The sequence below is a fragment of the Sesamum indicum genome, linkage group LG4 (assembly GCF_000512975.1).
Source record: "Sesamum indicum cultivar Zhongzhi No. 13 linkage group LG4, S_indicum_v1.0, whole genome shotgun sequence".
NCBI lineage: Eukaryota > Viridiplantae > Streptophyta > Magnoliopsida > Lamiales > Pedaliaceae > Sesamum > Sesamum indicum.
Genome location: NC_026148.1, coordinates 16,728,436 through 16,748,388, shown reverse-complemented (window position 1 = coordinate 16,748,388; position 19,953 = coordinate 16,728,436). Strand labels below are relative to the sequence as shown.

Here is a 19,953-nt window from a genome sequence, read left to right as displayed (position 1 = left end):
GGTACTTGGCTCATTCAACAAAAGTTAGCACAATCCTATTTTATTTCATACCATATGGCGTAAAAGTACTCCAATATAGAGACTTAAATAAATTTTTTGGTAGATAGGTTGAACAATTTATTTGTTGCTAAAAGAGTCAAGTAACTGCGAAACGTCTGGTTGAAGAAAGTCCGTAAAATCAAGGATTTGGAATACCCGAGAACAATACGGTCAAAGCAAGGTACAAATTTACGGAGGTTTAATTTTATTTTTGGAAGCATGTTGGGTTTGATCATGAGCACAAAGAGTAGATAATTGGACTATATGTTCTATTTGAAAGGGCAAAATGATCATCAATTAGGCCTAAGGACCGAAACTGTTAATATTTTAGAAAGTGAAGGACTAAAATAGAACTTTAATATGTTTAGGGACTGAAAATAAATTAGTGGGAATGTATGAGGACTAACACTGTAATTATCCCAATTTTGAGAAATTGAGAGAAGTTGCTTTTGTCCTGAATTGGAATACGATGGGAAAATGTTGGGCTTTGATGTGTATGTAAAATGTACATGGGGGTGAGTGTTTTACACTTTTTTTGTACCTCATATTGGAAGTTTATTGTAAAAATAAAAACTCCTTATATTAAGTTCAATATCCAAGTTGTGTTTGAAGTGTTATGGAGACTAGAGTGAACATTGGATTGCATTACATGCATGCTGCCACCGCCCACTCGACTCTGTGTATAGGTGAAAGTCTCAAGATATATATTTTTGTAGTAAAAATATTTGAATTTACTCGATATTAACAACACCAACAATCTTCATTCTAGAGCTATCCCTCTCATCCGAGATTTAAGCTCTAGTTTCTAAAGACTTCTACGTGTTTCTCGAGATGTTCAACTGTAGAGTGCAATACCGATAGATTGAACAGTCTTATTATGAAAAAAGTTGCTTAGTATCGGTGCACATAGAAAATGAGACGTAAAATTTATACAAGGCAAGCAGAAATATTCTACAATTATGTTAGTTTGCAATTTCCTACCTAGAGTTGTTACAACACGACTCTCACTGTAAATTTTTGACTTAGTTTTTCCGTAAAAACAACACAATAACAGGTTTTACAGTTTATTTGTTCCAATGTATTTGTTTGTGTTTTTTATTTCAAAAACTATTATTATATCTGATTGTTATTTCAAAACGGTACTACAATTGTTTGTGCTACTCTTTCCAACTTATAATCCATCTAAGGATAAATACAATGACTTAGCTTATTGTCAGTGTATACCTTCTTCCTGAGCATTTTTAAACGTGCTTTGTGCAGTGCTTTTCCAAATAACTATGTAAATTATGAAGAATTTTAAAATTATTATGGTATGTAATTTAATACTTGACAAAATTAATCCAATTTGTAAATACAATATCAAAATTATTTTTTTCTATTTATTTTTTTCTTCTCCTCTCACAACTGAACTCTTGTTTATTTAATTTTGTCCATCTTACTCCTCATATCTAGAGTTTTCTCATTTCCCCTCATATTACTTTATTTTATTTTAACTTAATTTTTATTTTATATATTATAAACTAATAAATATTTAAGTAATTAAAAATATAACAATAAATATTACTAAATATTTACAATTTTGAATTATATAAATTAAAACGTAAAATACTTTTATCATCCGAACTATGCTCATTTTTACATTTAGCCATCGAAACTTTTTTTTTGTGTCAACTTACCATCTCAATTTTACGAAATTTGTACTTTGTCATATACATCCGTCTTTTTATTAATTTTTCTGTCGGAACAATATTACGTCACATAACCCTTAAATATTACATGTGTGCTGCATGTAAAGGTTTTCCAATAAAAAACTTGATTGAAAAAGAATTGTAAATAACAAAGTACAAAATTTAATAAAATTGAGATGGTAAGTTAATACAAAAAAAAAATTAAATATCAAAATGTAAAAACAATCATAGTTTGAATGATAAAAAATGAATAACCCTAAATTAAATATGCACATAGAATATGTGCTTGTTTTTCCTCCTCGGGCGACCCGACCCGTCTTCCTGCCACCGAGTTTAAGTCAAAAACCTAGCCGCTCAATCCGACCCGTTGAAGATATTTTCAATTTTACACACATATCTTATTATAAACTATATATATGTCGGAACTTTTTTTGCGAGCTTTTTCGACTTTATTAAAACTCAAGAAAAGATAATGAGAAACATCCTCATAAAACCCAAAAGCCAAAAACCCTACTTGTTAAAACCCTGCCCTCCATTTTCTCAACTCTTCCACAGGTCTGAAAGAGAGACTGAACTGTTCTCATCCATTTCCACCCTTCTTATGGCTAATAGAGCTCAATAAAATTTGAATGGAGTTGATTATGGCCAAACAAAAGCCAAATAGCAATACGCACAAGTGTACTCAAGAATTTGGGAATGGGTTGAATTCCGACGTAATTCATTATTCCAGGCGCAATGCTGTCGGGCGAAAGAGGAAGAGCAAGCAGCATCAGCAGCTATTTATGAGTGAAAATGATTATAAGCTGCGGCTTCAGGAGGTCTTATACACTCCGGACTATATTCTCACCAAATTTTTTCGCAAGGATGGTCCCCCGCTTGGGGATCACTTTGATTCTCTTCCATCAAATGCTTTTTCCTGCGGTAAGAGGTGGAAAGATGTTTGTGTTTTTTTTTTGTTCGGGGTGAACATAGAATTCGAATTGTTCAGGTGGATTTTCTCATTTCCTGTGGATTTATTTGTTGATTATTCTCTGATTTAACTGATTGTTACATTATACTCGGAAATCATGCAATGTGTTAGGAGAGCTTTTGTTTCTACTTTCTATTTTATTGGGCCGAGAACATGACATGAGGGTAGTCACAACTCATACATGAATATGATGCAGGAATTACTTCCCAATGGAAGAATCCTGGGTTAGAGTGTTTCTCTTTCGTTTTCTGAACTTTTGGATGAAAGGACTAACTAGTGACTATTCCAATATTTTGTTTTTCCCTTTAGGCTGTGTGATAAGCTGTCTATCATTAGATCTCTTTGGTACTTGATGAGATCAGTGTACCTGAGATGGAAATGAATATAAGGCTCTTTACCTTGCTTTAAGCACATGCTGGTATTAGGTTGAGAAGCTGTAAGCATGCCCTTTGTTTCTTGTCCAGATATTTAGACTGATAAGTTGGTTGCACTTCAAGAGATAAATAAGTAGTTGCCAAACAGTCAAGTTTTGATTGGTTTTGGACAATCTTGGTGCTAAAGTTGAGGAGACAATGACCTACTCAGTTTTATGTATTTAGCTATAGCTATCCGGTTTTGTTAATAACCAGTTTAAACTATTAGGTCTGTAATCATTACTAGTTTGCATGTCAGGAACCAAATAGGATTGTAGATAATGGAGCTGGGTAAGTGAGAGTCTCATGGTAATTTACTAAGTTGGTATTCTTACATCATATTGAGCTAGGTATTTGAGTTATGAACTTTTAGACAGCCAGATCCTCACTCAGATGCAGAATGGTCCACCATTTTGGTTGGATAAATGTATTATATCTCCCCAATGCTTCTCTCACTTTAGTGCCACAACATCTTACAACAGTCCTTTAAAAGAAGAAGAACACAGGAGTCAGAAACTTATGGAAACTCAACTGAGGTGTCCCAACTCCCCAGAGTCCTATATGCACTCCATCAACTTTGGTTCTCTAACCCCATATTGTTCCTTCACTTATCTCTAGTCAACAAACAAAAGAATGTCAAGCAGATAAGAGAAGAACCAAGAGTGTTAGTCACATTTGTTGTGTGACACTTTATTATCTATCTTTGTAGTTAATATATGCATTTTATAAATATCATCAGAATCTTTCTCTTGATTTTTTTCTCTCTGATGACCAGGTCCCAGCAAATCTCATCATGAAGATAATCGGAATTCCTGTAAAAGAAGAAAGGTATATAGCACATATTTTAACTCGAATTTTTTTGGTTAAAAGCCATGCATAAATGTATTTGGACCTTTCATTTTTTCCTTACATCTTTTCATTGTAGGTTTCCATGCATGCCATTTTGGACTACCAAGCTTGTTGTGAGAACAGTTCACCTGCACAGAGGCATGGCATAGGAAAAGGCCCAATGACTGCGAACGGTGCTCCAATAAAGAAACACGGCATGGGTAAAGGTTTAATGACTCAAAAGGGTGCTCCAGGGAAAAAGCATGGCCGTGGGAAAGGTTTCATGACAGTTTGGCAAGGTACAAATCATGTTGCAAGAGATTTTGCATATGGTGCTAACAGCAGTGAGCTTGCCATTCAAAAGAAGAAGAACAGAGTACAGCCACGGGAATCCCTTGCGGTTTGCCCACTGATCCATCTTTGGAGTTGTGTTGTGACAATTACATCATTTTCTGTACCAAAAAAGCTAGTTGGATAGTATAATATGAAAATTCTTTCTCAAATGTAACAATTTCACTTATTAACAAGCAACTAAGTTTTATTATTCCTTATGCAGAGAAGATTGGCAAACAAAGAACAGGCTAGGAGGAAGACTGCTGTGGGAAGTAGAAAAGTAAAGTTTGCTTTAGCTATTGTACTTACAAAATACAAGGAAATCTTTTCGGTGGTGTTTTAGTTGATATTTACTTGTGTGCCAAAATTTGCAGGTGGAACGCCAGAAACTTCAGAAACAGAAACAGAAACAGCCTCATAAAGAAAAATGTGAACTTGCTCTTGAAGATGCGAAATGTCTAGAAAACACAGAACAGTTTGCATTGCTAATGGATGATGAGGAGCTGGAGCTAAGAGATCTACAAGCAGGGCCAAAACCGTTGTCTTGTTGTGCTCATTTTCCAACCAATGCTTCTCATGGTTGTTCCCTTTGCAAAGGTAAATCAAACTGTACTTTTACTGTTCAATTTCCTTTCTTGATCTGTTCCAATGCCCTTTGGTTATCTGGATACATCATTGTTGTAGTAGAAAACTTATTTGCTTTGCTGACTTTTGTTTGACCTTCCTCTCATCCTTTTAACAATATTTGTATTATGATAGACTTGCTTGCGAAGTTCCCTCCAAATTCTGTAACAATGAAGCTACCATTGTCTATCCCACCATGGGTTTCCTCGCCAGAGCTAGTTATCAAGTTTTTTAAGGTATCTAAACAAGTCTTTCTGTATGATTATGCATTTCGATTGCTATTGGTGAATGGCCTTGACATACCCCTTTTCTAGATGTATCAGAAATAAAATAGTTTTAAACTCTTCCTGTTACAAAATCTCATAATCCTAAATTTCTGATTCCTCGTCATACTGCATATTTATCTTAATATATGCTTTCTGTACATTTTTTATATTGTGCAGGGTAGGTAAGTCTTACATCCTTATTACATGTTCTTATGGTGTCTAGGGCAAATAGTGTTGGGAAATAGAGGTTCAAGGTCTTTAGCTAGCTAGCTATATTATACTTTTCGATTTTCGGCTGGATAACAATTAACTTAAACACCATTAGCTCATGGGACTGCTAAATGCAAATGGGAATTATGGAAAACAGTATTCACAAGATATAAAGAGTACAAGATAATGTGGAGAATGATATGCGATTGAGCCTGCTGTTCTTTTTGATTACTGGCTTGCCTTTAAGCTCTATCTATTATTCTCTTTCACATGATAAGTCGATTGAATGAGTTTTACAAATAGTATATTATACACCATGTTTGGCTAATTTTCTTTTATTTCCTCACTGAAGGTGTTCCATTTTCTTTGTACATATGCTGTAACAATCAGTATACATTCATTCACGTTAGACGAATTTGCTCAAGCATTTCATGATAAGGTAAGCCATTGTCATTCTTGTATTGTATTCATTTAGTAGGTTTTGTGTGTTTCATATTTCTTAGTTTTGTCCTCCTCCCTATGTGGTCGTCAGGATTCATTGTTGCTTGGGCAAGTACATCTGGCACTTCTCAAACTACTTTTATCAGATATTGACAAGGAGCTGAGTAGGGGATTTCTGTCTCATGCAAGCAAAAATTGCAAGTTTTTGGGTTTGCTTCATTCGGTGAGTATGTCTAACTGAAGGCATCAGTGAACTGGTAATTTGTTTGTATGCGTTCTTCTTTTCCTTATAATAACTCAGCTTTGTTGATATATTATAAGATCACTTACCTTTAATCTTGCACATAGTGATTTTCACGGAAGTAGTGGAGATACTAATTATATTTTTGGTCCCTATATATAGCCACTTCGTTTTGGTCCCTAATTTTAAGTGCCACGATTTTGGCCCCTAATGTTTACAAATTTCGTCCTACCGTCAAAGTAGGGACCAAAATCTATAAAAGTATGTAAACATTAGGGACCGAAATCATGGTACGTGAACATTGGGGACTAAAAGTGAATAAGTGGCTATATAGGAACCAAAAATTTAACTTACCTTTATGATAATATTTTTTTGTTATTTTCCACTAATTTTATTTATAAATATTTATAAGATAAATTATTATTAGGTAATTAATTATATTAGAACTAAAATTCCACGACATGTTGTGACCTCGATAAAAAATTCAATTTTTCAGTTTATTTTTTAATAAATTATAATATAAAATTTAACTTTTTGCGCAAACAAATATCATTGAAAATAAATAAAAATATTTATGTACTATAATATTAATTGGAACAAAACTACTACTTTAAATCTATTCTTGCTTATATATTTTAAGGGTAAATTACAACAACTTCCCTTGAGGTTTGACATTATTACGAATACCTCTCGTTGTTTGAAAAATTACTAATACCCCCAATTTTAACGACTGTTTAACAACTAGCTCAATCCGTTAGGTTTTCATCCATTTTTTGTGGTCAACTGACCAAAATGCCCTTGTCGACTAAGAACTATAATTTTATTTATTTTTAATTTTTTTATGGATTAAGTGGATAATTTTTTTATAATTTTTCAAAATTTTCCATCCGTCCAACATTTTTTACAAATTTTTAATTTTTTTAGCAAAAAGAAAAAATATAGTAAGGGAAAAGTTACAATTTCATACCTCTATCCAAGGATTACATAATTTCATCAAACATCAACGGAGGTATTTGTAATTTTTCAAATAACAAGGGAGTATTCGTAATTATGTCAAACCTCGGGGAATTTTGTTGTAATTTACCCAATATTTTAATTGAACCAAATAAAAATTAATCTTTTTCTTCTTTCATTGTAAAGAATGGTAAATTACTTTTTGGTCCCTATATATATAGCACTTATTCGCATTTGGTCCTTAATGTTTATGTGCCACAATTTTGGGCCTTAATGTTTACAAATTCTTACAGATTTGGTCCTACCATAAATTTTTGGACCAAATCTGTAAAAATTTTGTAAACATTAAGGACCAAAGTCGTGGCACGTGAACATTAGGGACCAAAAGAGAATAAATGAGCATATATAGGGACCAAAAATGTAATTTACACGGAGATACTACGTTGATTAGTAGTCTCCCTCTTTATATGTAAATCAGAAGAATTATTATGATAAGAATTGTAAAGGTAATATATCTATAACTCATGCTATCTAAAAGTTTAAGGACATTATCTATTAACGATAACTAATCTTCTAGAGAAGCAAATTTTGACAGATAAATTTTCCATCCATGTCTCGCCTTCTTTTTATTGTTCTTTAATTAACCTTGTCTATATTGATCATGGGTGATTATCAATACAATGAAGTTCAAGTTTGGTCCATGTAGTAAATGAATAAAAGTGGAACTGAAGAACTTTATTTGAATAATTTCAAAATTATTTAATTATTGTTTATTGAAATTCAATACATCAAGTATTTGGAATTTACAATCTAAGCTTAGCCCACCTATTATATTGAGTCTTTTTAAAGTTTAGAAAGAGTTGACTGAAGTAGGTGGTGATTTTTGAGTCTGGTCTATATAATTCACTGAAGTTTAGATCTACATAGTTGGAATTTATCTTGATTAAATTATATGACAAACTTAAGTTGTTTTCTGAATGCTTTTGAAGACTGTTGAGCAGTCGCTGGTTCCATTATTTAACATGCTTTTAGGACACCTAGATTATCATTTGTGTGGAAAACTTGTTTCTGGAGATTTCTCCCATGGATATATAATTCGTTGCTACTATAGAGGTGATAGAAAATAGAAGTCAACTGTTCGTGTGATGATGATTTGATTGATTTGTCAGAAACTAGCAGGGAAATAATGATTTAGATGTCAGTAATGAATTTGTGCAATTTCACCTTTTTATATAGTATCTGAGGGATAGTTTGGTGGACATTCAATATCAGCATCTCTTAGCTAGAAGTGTATCTAGGACCAAGTACCTTGGCCCTCTTCTCTCCACTTAGCTTTATGAGCGGCCACTTCAGAACTTGACAGACGATGTTTTACGTATGCTTGTGTCCACACAGCATTTGGTGGAAAGTAGAGCAAATCTTGTCTTCATCATGCTAGTTGTCTAAGGATCTGTAATTTCTTAGATATTTCAAAATATGCCTTGTCTTTTTGTGGTTCATTTAGTATGTTAATGCATTGGACTTCTTGTATTGCTGTTAACACTCTTTGCATGGTTCGGCAGCTTGAACATAATGGATCTATTCTGGAGTTCTGGCAGAATTCACTGAACCTCCTGACATGGACGGAAATCCTGCGACAGGTATTGGTTGCAGCTGGTTTTGGTGCCAAACATGGTATGACACGGAAGACAATTTGCAACAAGGTATTAAATTTCCTGATGAGCATGATTTTCATCTTCTTATAGTTTTTTTCCATCATGTGTCCATTTGGTTTGGCAGTCCCCTCCTTTTATCTGTGTCTCAAACTATCAAACTTTAGACCCATTTATTAACATGGGGCAGCCATTTAAAGTCAGGTCATTATTAAAATTTTGTGTAACTCTAACAATTGCATGTATTTGAACGAAGGGTTTCTACCGCCTGCTTTATCAGTTGTAGATTAATACCTTGTAAATAAAACCTTTAGCTGATTATTTGGCTAGTTATCTATAACATGTAACAAAAGATCATCATATTCAAATTCCCTTGAGGAAATATTTCTTAATCTTGCTTGTTTTGTTCTCTAGGAAGTCAATCTTATGGATAAGTATGGCCTAAGTCCTGGTACATTGAAGGGAGAACTATTCAGTCTTTTGTTGACACAAGGAAATAGTGGGATGAAAGTCTCAGAGTTGGCAAAATCTTCATCAGTAAGTTTGTGGTTTCTATTGTTAGTTGTTAGCAAACATTCATTGAGGAACATGCCAACTATTTGGCAGTTTTAGATATTATCAGCTTTTACTTACTGGGTAATATTTCTTTTGCCATGAAGATTGTTGAGTTGAACCTCACGGATACACTCCCCGACCTAGAGAATTTGGTCACTTCAGCTCTCTCGGGTGACATAACGTTGTTTGAAAAGATCTCATCATCTGGGTATAGATTACGTATCCATGCAGTTGAGAAAGAATGTGAAGATTGTCCATCTGATTCTGAAGACTTTGGAAGCATGGATGACATTTCTGAAGTCACTGGTGGAGATGATGCAAATGATTCTGAGTACGAGACTCTGGGCTGCAGTCCGTCCAAAACTGATGTTGGTCAATCTAACATGAACATGCTGAGAGTATATAATGAAATTGATGAGAGCAATCCGGGAGAAGTATGGTTGTTAGGACTAATGGAGAGTGAATATTCCGATTTAAGCATTGAGGAGAAGCTAAATGCTTTAGTCGCGTTGATTGATCTTCTTGGTGCTGGATCCAGTATCAGAATGGAGGTAATCCTTATTTTTTTAATGGCTCCTTTATGCCTTCCGTTATTAGGGTCAGCACAGATCTTTCCTCTTCTTTCTATGTAGATCTCTTGTTTGCAGTTTCTGATTTGTTGCTTTTGCTTTCTGAATGTTAGCTAATACATAATTTAATCTCTGTATAAGCATGTGAATATTGGTGCCTTTGGTATGTTTATGAAATATGACATTGCCTTTGATGATTTCATTGGACATATACTTTCTAGAGTTGGTGGATAATCTATTTTTCACATGTACATTCAATAGCTAGATATGCTTATATTTCCTTATGAATACATCAATTGAGATAAAAACGATAACCAAATAACTGAGAAAAGTTGCTGATATTTAAGTTACCTCTATTTCCTGGAAGATGGAAGGGTGAGGTAGGCGATGGTTTTTGACACATCACAATGAACATTTATGGCACTATTAGGAAGTTATGGAAGTCAGATCCAGCTCTTGTTTTATTGTGCTGGGCGGATTTTAAATGTCCACTTGGCATTTGTGTGTGTCTTTGTCTAAAGTACAGGGATAGCATGTCTTATTTGTCTATCATCTTCTTCCTCTTTATTTGTGTTCCTAATGATCAGTTCACTAATGGGATCAAGAGAAGTCTTTATGTCACAAGTACTACTTCACTCTTCTTTCTGTCAATCTGGAAGTCAGCTTATCGGCATTTTTTTCATCCAAATCATTGAAGTGGAGTTAATATTCGCTGCAAAAAGAGGAATTGTATAAGAAACTTTCGATTATATATATGCACACTTTTTTGTATCTTTAGAGCAAAACGACTGTCAGGCCTTTTTTATCAGCTGAACTGAGATTTATACGCTTGGATGCGTCTGTAGATGTTAAAACTTATCTATATTGATTTTGCTATTTCTGAGAGGGCATATGCTAAAGTCTTTTAATTGATCCCCTGGAGAGTTCGTCGCCTGTGCCAGTCTGGGCCATCTCCTCCAAAGGCAGGCTTCTGTATCTCATAACTGGAATGGCATGCGGAGAAGTTTTGGAGAACTTTGTCCTCTCTTTTTCCAGCATAAGGAAAAAAATGTAACTTGCTTTGTGGCCTTCATGGTCTTTTGCTGCATTGGTCATGTTCTTGCATGGTTTATGTGGGTGGTATATTATTTGACTTGTCATTATGTTTCCGTGAACTGATCCTTCTAGGCATCTTTTATGTTTTTCTAGAGGCGGGCTTCGATACATATAACATTTATGTTGCTGACAAGTTAGTAAAATATCCTGCATTTTTATTCCAGGATCCCTTGATGTCAAGTACGGAATGTCCTCCCAACACCTATCATCATGGTTCTGGTGCGAAAATAAAGAGATCTATTGTGAAGCAGTATGACTCCCTTGGGCTATCGGGAAGCCGTGCTGGGCAAACATTTAGTGGGCCTGATGTAAATATACCAGAACAACCAATTGATTCCTTGGTACCTATGTCAAAGATCGGTGAGGAGGAGAAGTTTGCCAACATGAAAAGGGTTGCAAAACAAATGGAAGCAGAGCTCTATTTACATCCTATGCAGTCAATCTTTCTGGGTTCTGATCGTAGGTATAATAGATACTGGTTATTTTTGGGTCCTTGTGATGAATTAGATCCTGGACACAGGAGGATTTACTTTGAATCTTCTGAAGATGGCCATTGGGAGATGATCGATACCAAAGAGGTTAACTTTCATGAATTCTTTCCTTAAAATACACTAAGACAAACTCTTACTTTATGCGTAGGACTAATTTATCACTCTGCCTTCGTGTAGGCTTTCTCCACTTTGTTGTCAGCTCTGGACCGTAGGGGGGCCCGGGAGGCTCGCCTTCTAGCATCCTTGGAAAAAAGAGAATCAAGTTTGATCCAAGTAATGTCCAATACGCCAAATGATGGTGGAAATAGACAGCTGGCCCAGTCAGATCAATCTGAATTAAATACTTCTAGGGAAGATAGTTCCTCACCGGTGTCTGATGTAGACAACCGATCAAGTTTGAGTGAGATGCAAAATGAACTTCCCTCTTCTACTAGCATAGCAACTGTTGATGGTGGGAAGAAAGGGGAACAGCTGTTGGAAAAACCAGGCCATTCCCAAGCTTTTGGTGCATGGATATGGAAGTCATTTTACTCTGAACTCAACAGCGTTAAAATTGGAAAAAAGGCTTACCTTGACTCGCTTAGAAGATGTGATCAATGTCAGGACCTGTATTGGAGAGACGAAAAACATTGTAGAATTTGCCATACCACATTTGAACTTGATTTTGATCTAGAGGAAAGATATGCTGTTCATTCTGCAGTTTGTCAGGCCAATAAGGATGTTAATAAATGCCGAAAGCAAAGAGTTTTATCATCCCAATTGCAAGCACTCAAGGCTGCAATCTATGCAATTGAGGTAGGCTGTGATATAATCTGAATTTAGCATTTCATATTATGCGCAGGAATACAACCTTACGATTATGTTTTCAATCAAGTAGTTTCTTTAGGTGTGTTTATGTATTTTCTTTTTACTGGTTTGTTCCATGCAATTTAACACAAAGTTCATTCTCTCACAAGTCCTTTTTCTTGGAACCTTGTGCTAAAACTAATCGTATTAGATCGCGGCATTAATTATATTAGGTTGCTTTTAATTGTTCCTTAAGCCTGCTTGTTCTATATTCAAACATTGCAGCTATGGTCACTTAGTGCTGATTTCATGTTATCTCTTTTGTGAACTGAAAACTGGTTGTTTTACAGGGAGGTTAAATATTCATCATTTTGTGCAGGCCTCTAGAGTCAAACTAATGAAAAGCTTAAATTTTGCCAGGCCTAATGCTTTCTGATTTGAATACACGCAACAGTTTGTTCATTATGGCTATTGTTACTGTTTCAGTTAAAGTAATGATGTGACTAACTTTTAACAACTGCTTTTAAGGGAAAGTTTGTAAAACTATACAGCACTCACCCTTTTTCGACTCTCATATAAAGCTCCAAGTTGAGTCAAATTATCCCCATGATTTTTGGGTGGAAGTATGTCTGAAGATAATTTCATAGTGACAGCAGCATCTCCCTGTCTGTTTTGACATAAAAATTCCACTCAGCAAAATTAGATGCAAGAAAAGTCTTTTGCCCCCATTGTATTTGCCCCTTTATCTTCCCATTTATCTGTTTGGGGCCATGTACTGTTGCTGATGGCGATTGTTTCTATGAATTCTTTGCTGGGTGGTAAATTATGACAAGATGATTAATAGTTTTGGTTATTGGCTTAATGCGCTGAACAATGAGTATCAGTTTTCCCCTTTATGGTGGACTGTATGTAGTAGGAAGCTGAGCTCTTTGAATGGTTGATGGTGCCATTTTATTACTTAGGAAGAGGCTGAACACTAAACATATTCACTTACTCAGTTTAGTACTCCTGATATTTACTAGGAGAGGCACACATAGCTCCAGTATTGTTAAACTGGAAAGCTGGTAACAATTTTCATTTTCTTTGGCTGTCAAATATTAGTATAATTCCAGGAAAAAGTTGCAGCACTGTTTTCCAACAGTATTGCATACTAGGAGGTGGTGAAAATGTTTAGTGTGAGACGTTTTTCTTAAGCATCTTGGACTCTATAATAAGTTAGATTAATAGGTGATCTTCATTTGACTTCTTTGCAGTCAGCTATTCCTGAAGATGCTTTGATGGGCTCTTGGAAAAGATCTGCTCATAATCTATGGGTCAATAGGTTACGACGAGCCTCCAATTTGAGAGAGTTTTTACAGGTGATAACATTTGTCATTGTCTTCTATCTATAGGTATCCCTGAGGATGTATTCATGTATCTTCTTTTCGGAATGTTTTAGGTCTTGGCTGACTTGGTTACTGCTATTGACGAAGACTGGTTTTATCGAAACAACATTTCGGATTCTTATTGTGCTTTGGAAGAAATAATTTCAAACTTTTCAACCATGCCACAAACATATTCTGCAGTTGCACTTTGGTTGGTAAAACTGGATTCTTTGATTGCTTCTCGTGTGGAAAGTCGGTCTTCTCAACCTAAATCTGGAATGGTCCACAGATTGGAAGGTATGCACTTTTCCCTATTTTGATGTCCATCTCAATAAAGTTTCTGTTCTGGTGTCTCTTGAGAACTGCTGGTTTCGAGTTATACTCAGCTTTCATCAATTTCATTTATATGGTTCAGATGCTTTTTCTTTTCCGTTTTGAGTTTTTCCCTCGATTATGCTCCTGTAGTAAGGAGGTTGGATAACATGAAAACAGAATGTTGGTTACTGGTGCATTGTTTTTCTTTTTGATCTTTAAGCTAAATGTTTTATACCAATTTAGGTTGTGATGTACTAATTTGAACTTGAACTTCTTAATGTGTATCACAAGTACCTTTCTGGCCAAGTTCACAGTTAACAAACTAGAACATATGCAACTACCTCTAAATCTTTGGCCTTTGCACCCACTTCCGATTAGGATAGAATTTTTGTAAAATGTCATGCCCCTTAGAATGTTATCCAATCACCAAAATATTCTTGTTTCTATACTTATGAGAAAAATTGTTTTAAACTTATTGGTCTTCTCTGATTGATTAAAAATGATATATTAATTCTAATTTTTGTATGTAATGAAATTCATAAATTTATATATTTATAAGTAGTTAACAGTTTTCAAATGTATAGTTTCAGAGTGTTGTTTGTTCAAACAACACTCTGAAACAGTTTATTAAAATCTTAACAAAGACGCTCGGAAATCGGACTCTATAGATTCAATAAAAATTTATTAAAAGAGACAAAATAACTCCAATCTCTGTACTTGTGGAAAAGCATAGTTAATATATCACTTTGTTGTATTTCATTGCGTAAATCTTTGAAGTAATAGATCAAAGTAAGTTAAGAATTTACTAAAATAAGAAATACAGGTTGCCTATTACATATTTTAAAATAACTGCACAATTTTGGAATCACTAAGCAAGAGATTCTTTTCAAAGTGAAAAATCTGAAAACATTGTGAGGATTTTGAATTATTACAATGTGTTAGGATTTATGTTAAGTTGATTTATGGATATGGTTCACCTATCTCTAGGTTGATTTTATTTGTACTTATCTCTACAGACCCATCCTATATATATTGGGGTAGGTTCTTCAATAAAGTTCACAACTCAGTTTTTTCCCTCCATTTCTAACATGGTATTAGAGCAAGGCCACAGAATGTAGCCTGGGTCTCATTGACAACCATTTATAAAAGAAAGTTTTCTTGCAGAGTTTGCACGTGAGAGTGTGTTAAGATATTAAATATTAAATGATTTCCCTCTCTAACAGCGGAAGCTGATGAGGTGGTCATTTAACACATTAATTCCCCATAGAAATACAAACAAAGAGTTGAACAAAAACTGAAAAGAGATGGCAGATTGATGAGATGTAGTGGCTTTAATTTCAGAAACAGGCAGAAGTGTTACTTAACTGACCCTTTTCTGTTTTTTAGAATTTTGGAGTTGGAATGCTCCTAGAGTCGGGACTTGATTGTCCTTGAATATATACAAAACTGCAAACCATGAAATTATTTTCATTGTTCTCGAGAGTCTTCTGCTGATGAAGGGTTAAAAGCTACCATAATGTTCTTTATTTGTTTCTTGTCTGTATGCGACTATGGGTTCTTGAGGTAATACCATCAGACTACTATGCATCACTATCTTAAGTGGTGAAGTATCTAATCCCCTAGTGTCTGTTGTAGTAATGGATAGAATTTGGACAGTCTTACTCTATCCAATCTTCTTGTGGGCACGCTATTTCATTTTTGTTTTGAGTTTAATGACATCTGCAGATGGTCTTTGACATCAGGTACCTGTGTCCCCAAGTAGTAGAGTCTCTCTGGCCTGGAAGACGAAACAGGAAAGATGGTCAGAGGTAGCATAATGATCATTGCATGATCACGTTTTGGTTGGTGAAGCAGTTTAAGGCATTCTTTTTCGTTCTGAAGAGAAAATTGAGTGCATCACTTGTCTGGTCTAAGGTCAAAGTGGAAGGCTACACCCATGAAATGGCTTGTGTCCTCCTTTATTCTGATAAAGTTGCTATTCTTGTACAGCATGAGGTGCGGTCCTTCAGTTTTGGCCCAAATTTTGATCTTGTCACAAACATTCTTCTTTGTGAAGGAAAAAACCTACATAATTTCTGTAAATAAATAAGTTTTTGTGTTGCTTTCGAACTATGTTCTTTTTGATTGTTCTGGATAGCATCTTCCTCTTGGGGCGGAACCATACTAGATAAAGTGACCAGGTTTACTGTAAATGAAAGTATGTACTTCAACCTGAGGAAAATAAGGGGTGAGCAGTGCCTGCTTGATAACTTTCTTGTGTGGTATCCTCCAGTTTGATTGTGCTCTACAAGTTCTAAGTTAGAACAGAATTGTGTTGAGAATTATACATCTGTATTAATAAACTGGCTGGAATCAAGTGTCAAATCCTCTACCTAGGCGATTTCACTTCGTATCAATAGGCGCAACAGGGGTTAAAACTATTGGGCTTTTCATGTGTTTCTATGGGCCTTGCCTTCCAACGGATCAACCATCTTTCTGCACAATATGTACATTTCTTTATAGATAGTTTGACTGTATTTAAGCAGGCATCTAGATGCACACATTTTGCAGAAATGTAATGGCAACAGATTTTACATGCAACAATGAGCTTTGTATTTAGGATAAATAACAATTTTGGTTTCTATATATAGCCACTTATTCACTTTTTCGGTCCCTAATGTTTTGTGCCGCAATTTTGGTCCTTAATCTTTGCATGTCTTTTATGTTTTTGGTCCAAACCATTAGAAAAGGTGTTAAAACCAATGGAGCCGGTGATACACTGGAAAGGAGGCCAAAACTACAAGGCCCTGAAGAACATGACCTGGCCGTGTTTTGCTGAGCACGGCTGTGTTGTGTAACACCGCCAACAACCATGGGTGGAATGAAGCCTCTGGAGGTTTCTATATGAAGGTAGGTTTCAGGAAATGAATCATTATATTGAAATGGCCCAAAATAACACCGGAAATGTGCAAATCCAACGTAGGGAGCATTGTAGATTAGTTTCAACTCTCAGAATATAGAGGCACTTACAAGACACAGAAAATACTGCAGCCAATGTGAAGTTAAGCGACATTCATGTTTCTATTTCCCAAATTCAGTTTTCTTCTTCCTTTCCTTTTTGCCTCCATGCTTCCTGATAACAACTATTCAGCTTCCAACAGTTCTTTGGATTACTAACATGACATGATAAAAAACATGAATTTATTATTCTAATAAAGCGTGGATCTTAGTCACGCAATAAACAAAAGTCTTCTACAGTAACTTCAAGGGATAATTATATTTACACTTCCTGAAATAGGGTCCATCTATGCCTTTTGAAATGTTATACATACATTCTAAGCAGGAATATTTACATTATTTACATAATCCATTTATGCTTTTTGAAAAATTACACATACACCCCTCAAAAAATATCTACATCATAATATTCCCCATCCTAAAAAAGTAAATGATTTTATTCTTAAAATATATTTATTTAAATATCAAGATACCAAAAATGTGTATAAAATTTTTAAAATTGAAAAGTTCTATTAGTATCACAAGACAAAAATTAATATACTGAAATTCACTTTTCAAATTTAAACATCTTTATAAATATAAATGTTAATTATTTATAATAATATATTATTAATTAATTTAATTAGTTAATTAGTTTAAATATATTAAAATAAGTTTTATTATTTACTATTAATGTCTCAAAATATATTGGGTTCAATAAGCAGTTAAGACTGGAGAAGGCCCAAGAGAAACTCAAGGTGGCACGCGACACAAGAGATTAAGAAATCACCAGGCTTAGATTCTTAAGCAACAAGGCTTGAAAAGGCCCAGGGAGATTCACGAAAGGCCTTAGAGCAGGGTTGATAGGGCCGGCACTTGGACATGAGCATGTTCTGCTCCTACGTGGCGGTATCCCCGTTGGATATCTCAAAGGGACAACAACCACCGGGACACGGAGGATCTATGAGGATTTGGGGTGGTTGTTGGACCTACTCTAACTGCTCCTTAGAAATCCGAGAAGCTTATCTTATGAGAGAGTTAATCACCTTAATGAATAAGTTTCCAACGATCAATGATTCAAGTCAGTAGGAGTCTATCTTGGAATAATTGCTTTCCCAAGTCCCTGGAGATTGGGCTCCTCTAGCCGATAGGAGGTGAGGTCTATAAGAAGGGATTTACTCTTCTAGTAAAGGGAGATATTTTTCTTAACATTCATACCCACAAAACACACTATTACTCAAAGCACCCTTCTAGTGAATCATCGACCTATCTCAAGTCTTTTTAGTTTTAATTCTTATTTTCATTACTGCTTACTGACTTGAATATCAGAGTGCTAATGTACTTTTGTAGGTCCCCTTCCAAAACTTGGTGAAAAGCTAAGCCCCAAGACTCCCTATTGGGCGTATTTGAACGAGCAACTTTTTGCTCGCATCAAATGGTGTCATCTGCGGGAACACAGAGTTAAGACATGAGATTCATGTAAGCGCTAAACAACGAGAAGGAGTACTAGAGAGCTATTGACTCCTAGGTTCGATACAAGCTTGAAATATAAATGAACAACGAAAGAGATAAATAAAATACTAAAGATGATCATATCTTATATTAATCGGCTATTCGTGCACTTGTATAACAACTAGTTGATGTAAGTCAAAGAGTAAATACCTTTTTGAAAGTAATGGAGTGTCTTAACTTTAAAAGATCTTTTCCAACAATTGTTTCTTGCTTTATATAAATATTGAAGAGATAATGTTATAACGGATCACATCTTGTCAAATATTTGATGTATTTATCTTTTTAAATTAAATTATGAAAAGATAATATAAAAGGTATTCAAGTGCATTACAACTCTACCTCTTTTACACCTATATAAAGGGATTGTTGGAGCTCATTCAACACAGAGATAAAGAAACAAAGACTTAACTGAGCGAGAAAGGAAAAATACTTCTCTTTATGCAGTTCCTCGAGTTCAAGATTATTTAAAGGCGTTCAAGGCGGAGATCGAGTTGTTCGTCGAAGGTGCACCATAAATTATAGCGTTTAATTCGAGATTACAACGTTAAACCCTTGAATTAATATTATAAATATCCAGATATATTTTCAAGAAGATTCAAGTGGGAAATCCACTTCCAAATCCTCAAATCCGAGATCAAGACTATTACGCTTAATCAGAATTATTGGCGTAAACCCTTGAATTTATAGTATAAAAATTCAAATCAAATAAAAAGGAGATCTACAATAAGATTTTACTTTTAAATTTATCAAATAAATTGTTGAGAAAAAGAATAAAAGAATTAGATAGAAATTGTATCCACTTTTATATGCTAGATACATATTTTTATATATAATAATTTTATTATATTTTGATTTTCAAACACCATAAATTAGCTCACAATACGACTTGCGTATATTATTTAATACTAATCTGCCATCAAATCGATGTGTTCATATTCAGACCATCTGAACCAAAACATGTCAATTAATTATCTTAAGATTAAGTACGTGGTAGATTAATTATCTTTAGAAACATGTCGCCAATATATTAGTATTCTATCTTCGGTATAGCTTGTTTGTTTTTTATTGACATCTTCAAGATGGTCATTTGAAAAATTTTACTTTCATAAATAAATAGCATAATTGACTCCAATTCCACGAATAAACTGAAAAAATTAAATGTAATTTATCCTCCGAAAAATCAAAAATGGGAAAAACCCTCTTCAACAAAAAAATAGATTGAACAAGGAGATCAAAAAGTCCAAAAGAAAGAAAGAGATCCTGAGAACTTAAAGAAATGAAAGGACCAAGAGATCTTAAAAGGGTTGGAAAGTCCAATCCGAGTAATGACCTAGGCAAGGGGATGCACCCAAGAATCCAGGCAAAGGTGCTCTATGTAGGATTACCTGTTTCATATTATCTAGAGATCTATTGGAACGGATAAGTTCCAACCGCTAAAATTAGGACACCTGGCAGTAGGAGAAGACGAGTTGGAGATTTTTATCTTGAAAGTAAGCTCGTGTCCGAAGATAAAGGAGTCCTCCCTACAGAGAGATGCTTCCATTTTAGGGGTGGTTAAGTTCCGCTACCAAAGTCAGGACGCGTTGCAGCAGGAGAAGACGAGCTGGAGATGTTCTTATCCCGAACCGCGA

General features: G+C 34.8%; 1 protein-coding gene across 2 annotated transcripts; it reads left to right on the top strand.

Annotated features, from left to right (window-relative positions):
- On the top strand, positions 2,196–15,943 carry LOC105161282 (homeobox-DDT domain protein RLT3). 2 transcript variants are annotated; one of them, XM_011078924.2, is made up of 16 exons: positions 2,196–2,648; positions 3,886–3,938; positions 4,036–4,338; positions 4,495–4,551; positions 4,646–4,868; positions 5,031–5,131; positions 5,724–5,810; positions 5,904–6,035; positions 8,570–8,710; positions 9,074–9,196; positions 9,319–9,765; positions 11,043–11,456; positions 11,547–12,164; positions 13,409–13,513; positions 13,594–13,816; positions 15,577–15,943. In XM_011078924.2, the coding sequence occupies exons 1-16, from the start codon at positions 2,357–2,359 to the stop codon at positions 15,594–15,596; spliced, it is 3,339 nt and encodes a 1,112-aa protein (XP_011077226.1). In that variant the 5' UTR covers positions 2,196–2,356; the 3' UTR covers positions 15,597–15,943. The 2 variants fall into 2 exon arrangements, with proteins under 2 accessions (XP_011077226.1, XP_011077227.1); XM_011078925.2 differs by having other exon boundaries at positions 15,560–15,943.

What these genes read in the sequence shown, in the direction of transcription:
- LOC105161282 (XM_011078924.2), top strand. Translation starts at nt 2,357, where the DNA reads ATGGAGTTGATTATGGCCAAACAAAAGCCAAATAGCAATACGCACAAG. An exon ending in ATTCCTGTAAAAGAAGAAAG is followed by an intron (nt 3,939 to 4,035) that starts GTATATAGCACA and finishes TTTTCATTGTAG; the next exon opens with GTTTCCATGCATGCCATTTT. An exon ending in ATTTGAGAGAGTTTTTACAG is followed by an intron (nt 13,514 to 13,593) that starts GTGATAACATTT and finishes GGAATGTTTTAG; the next exon opens with GTCTTGGCTGACTTGGTTAC.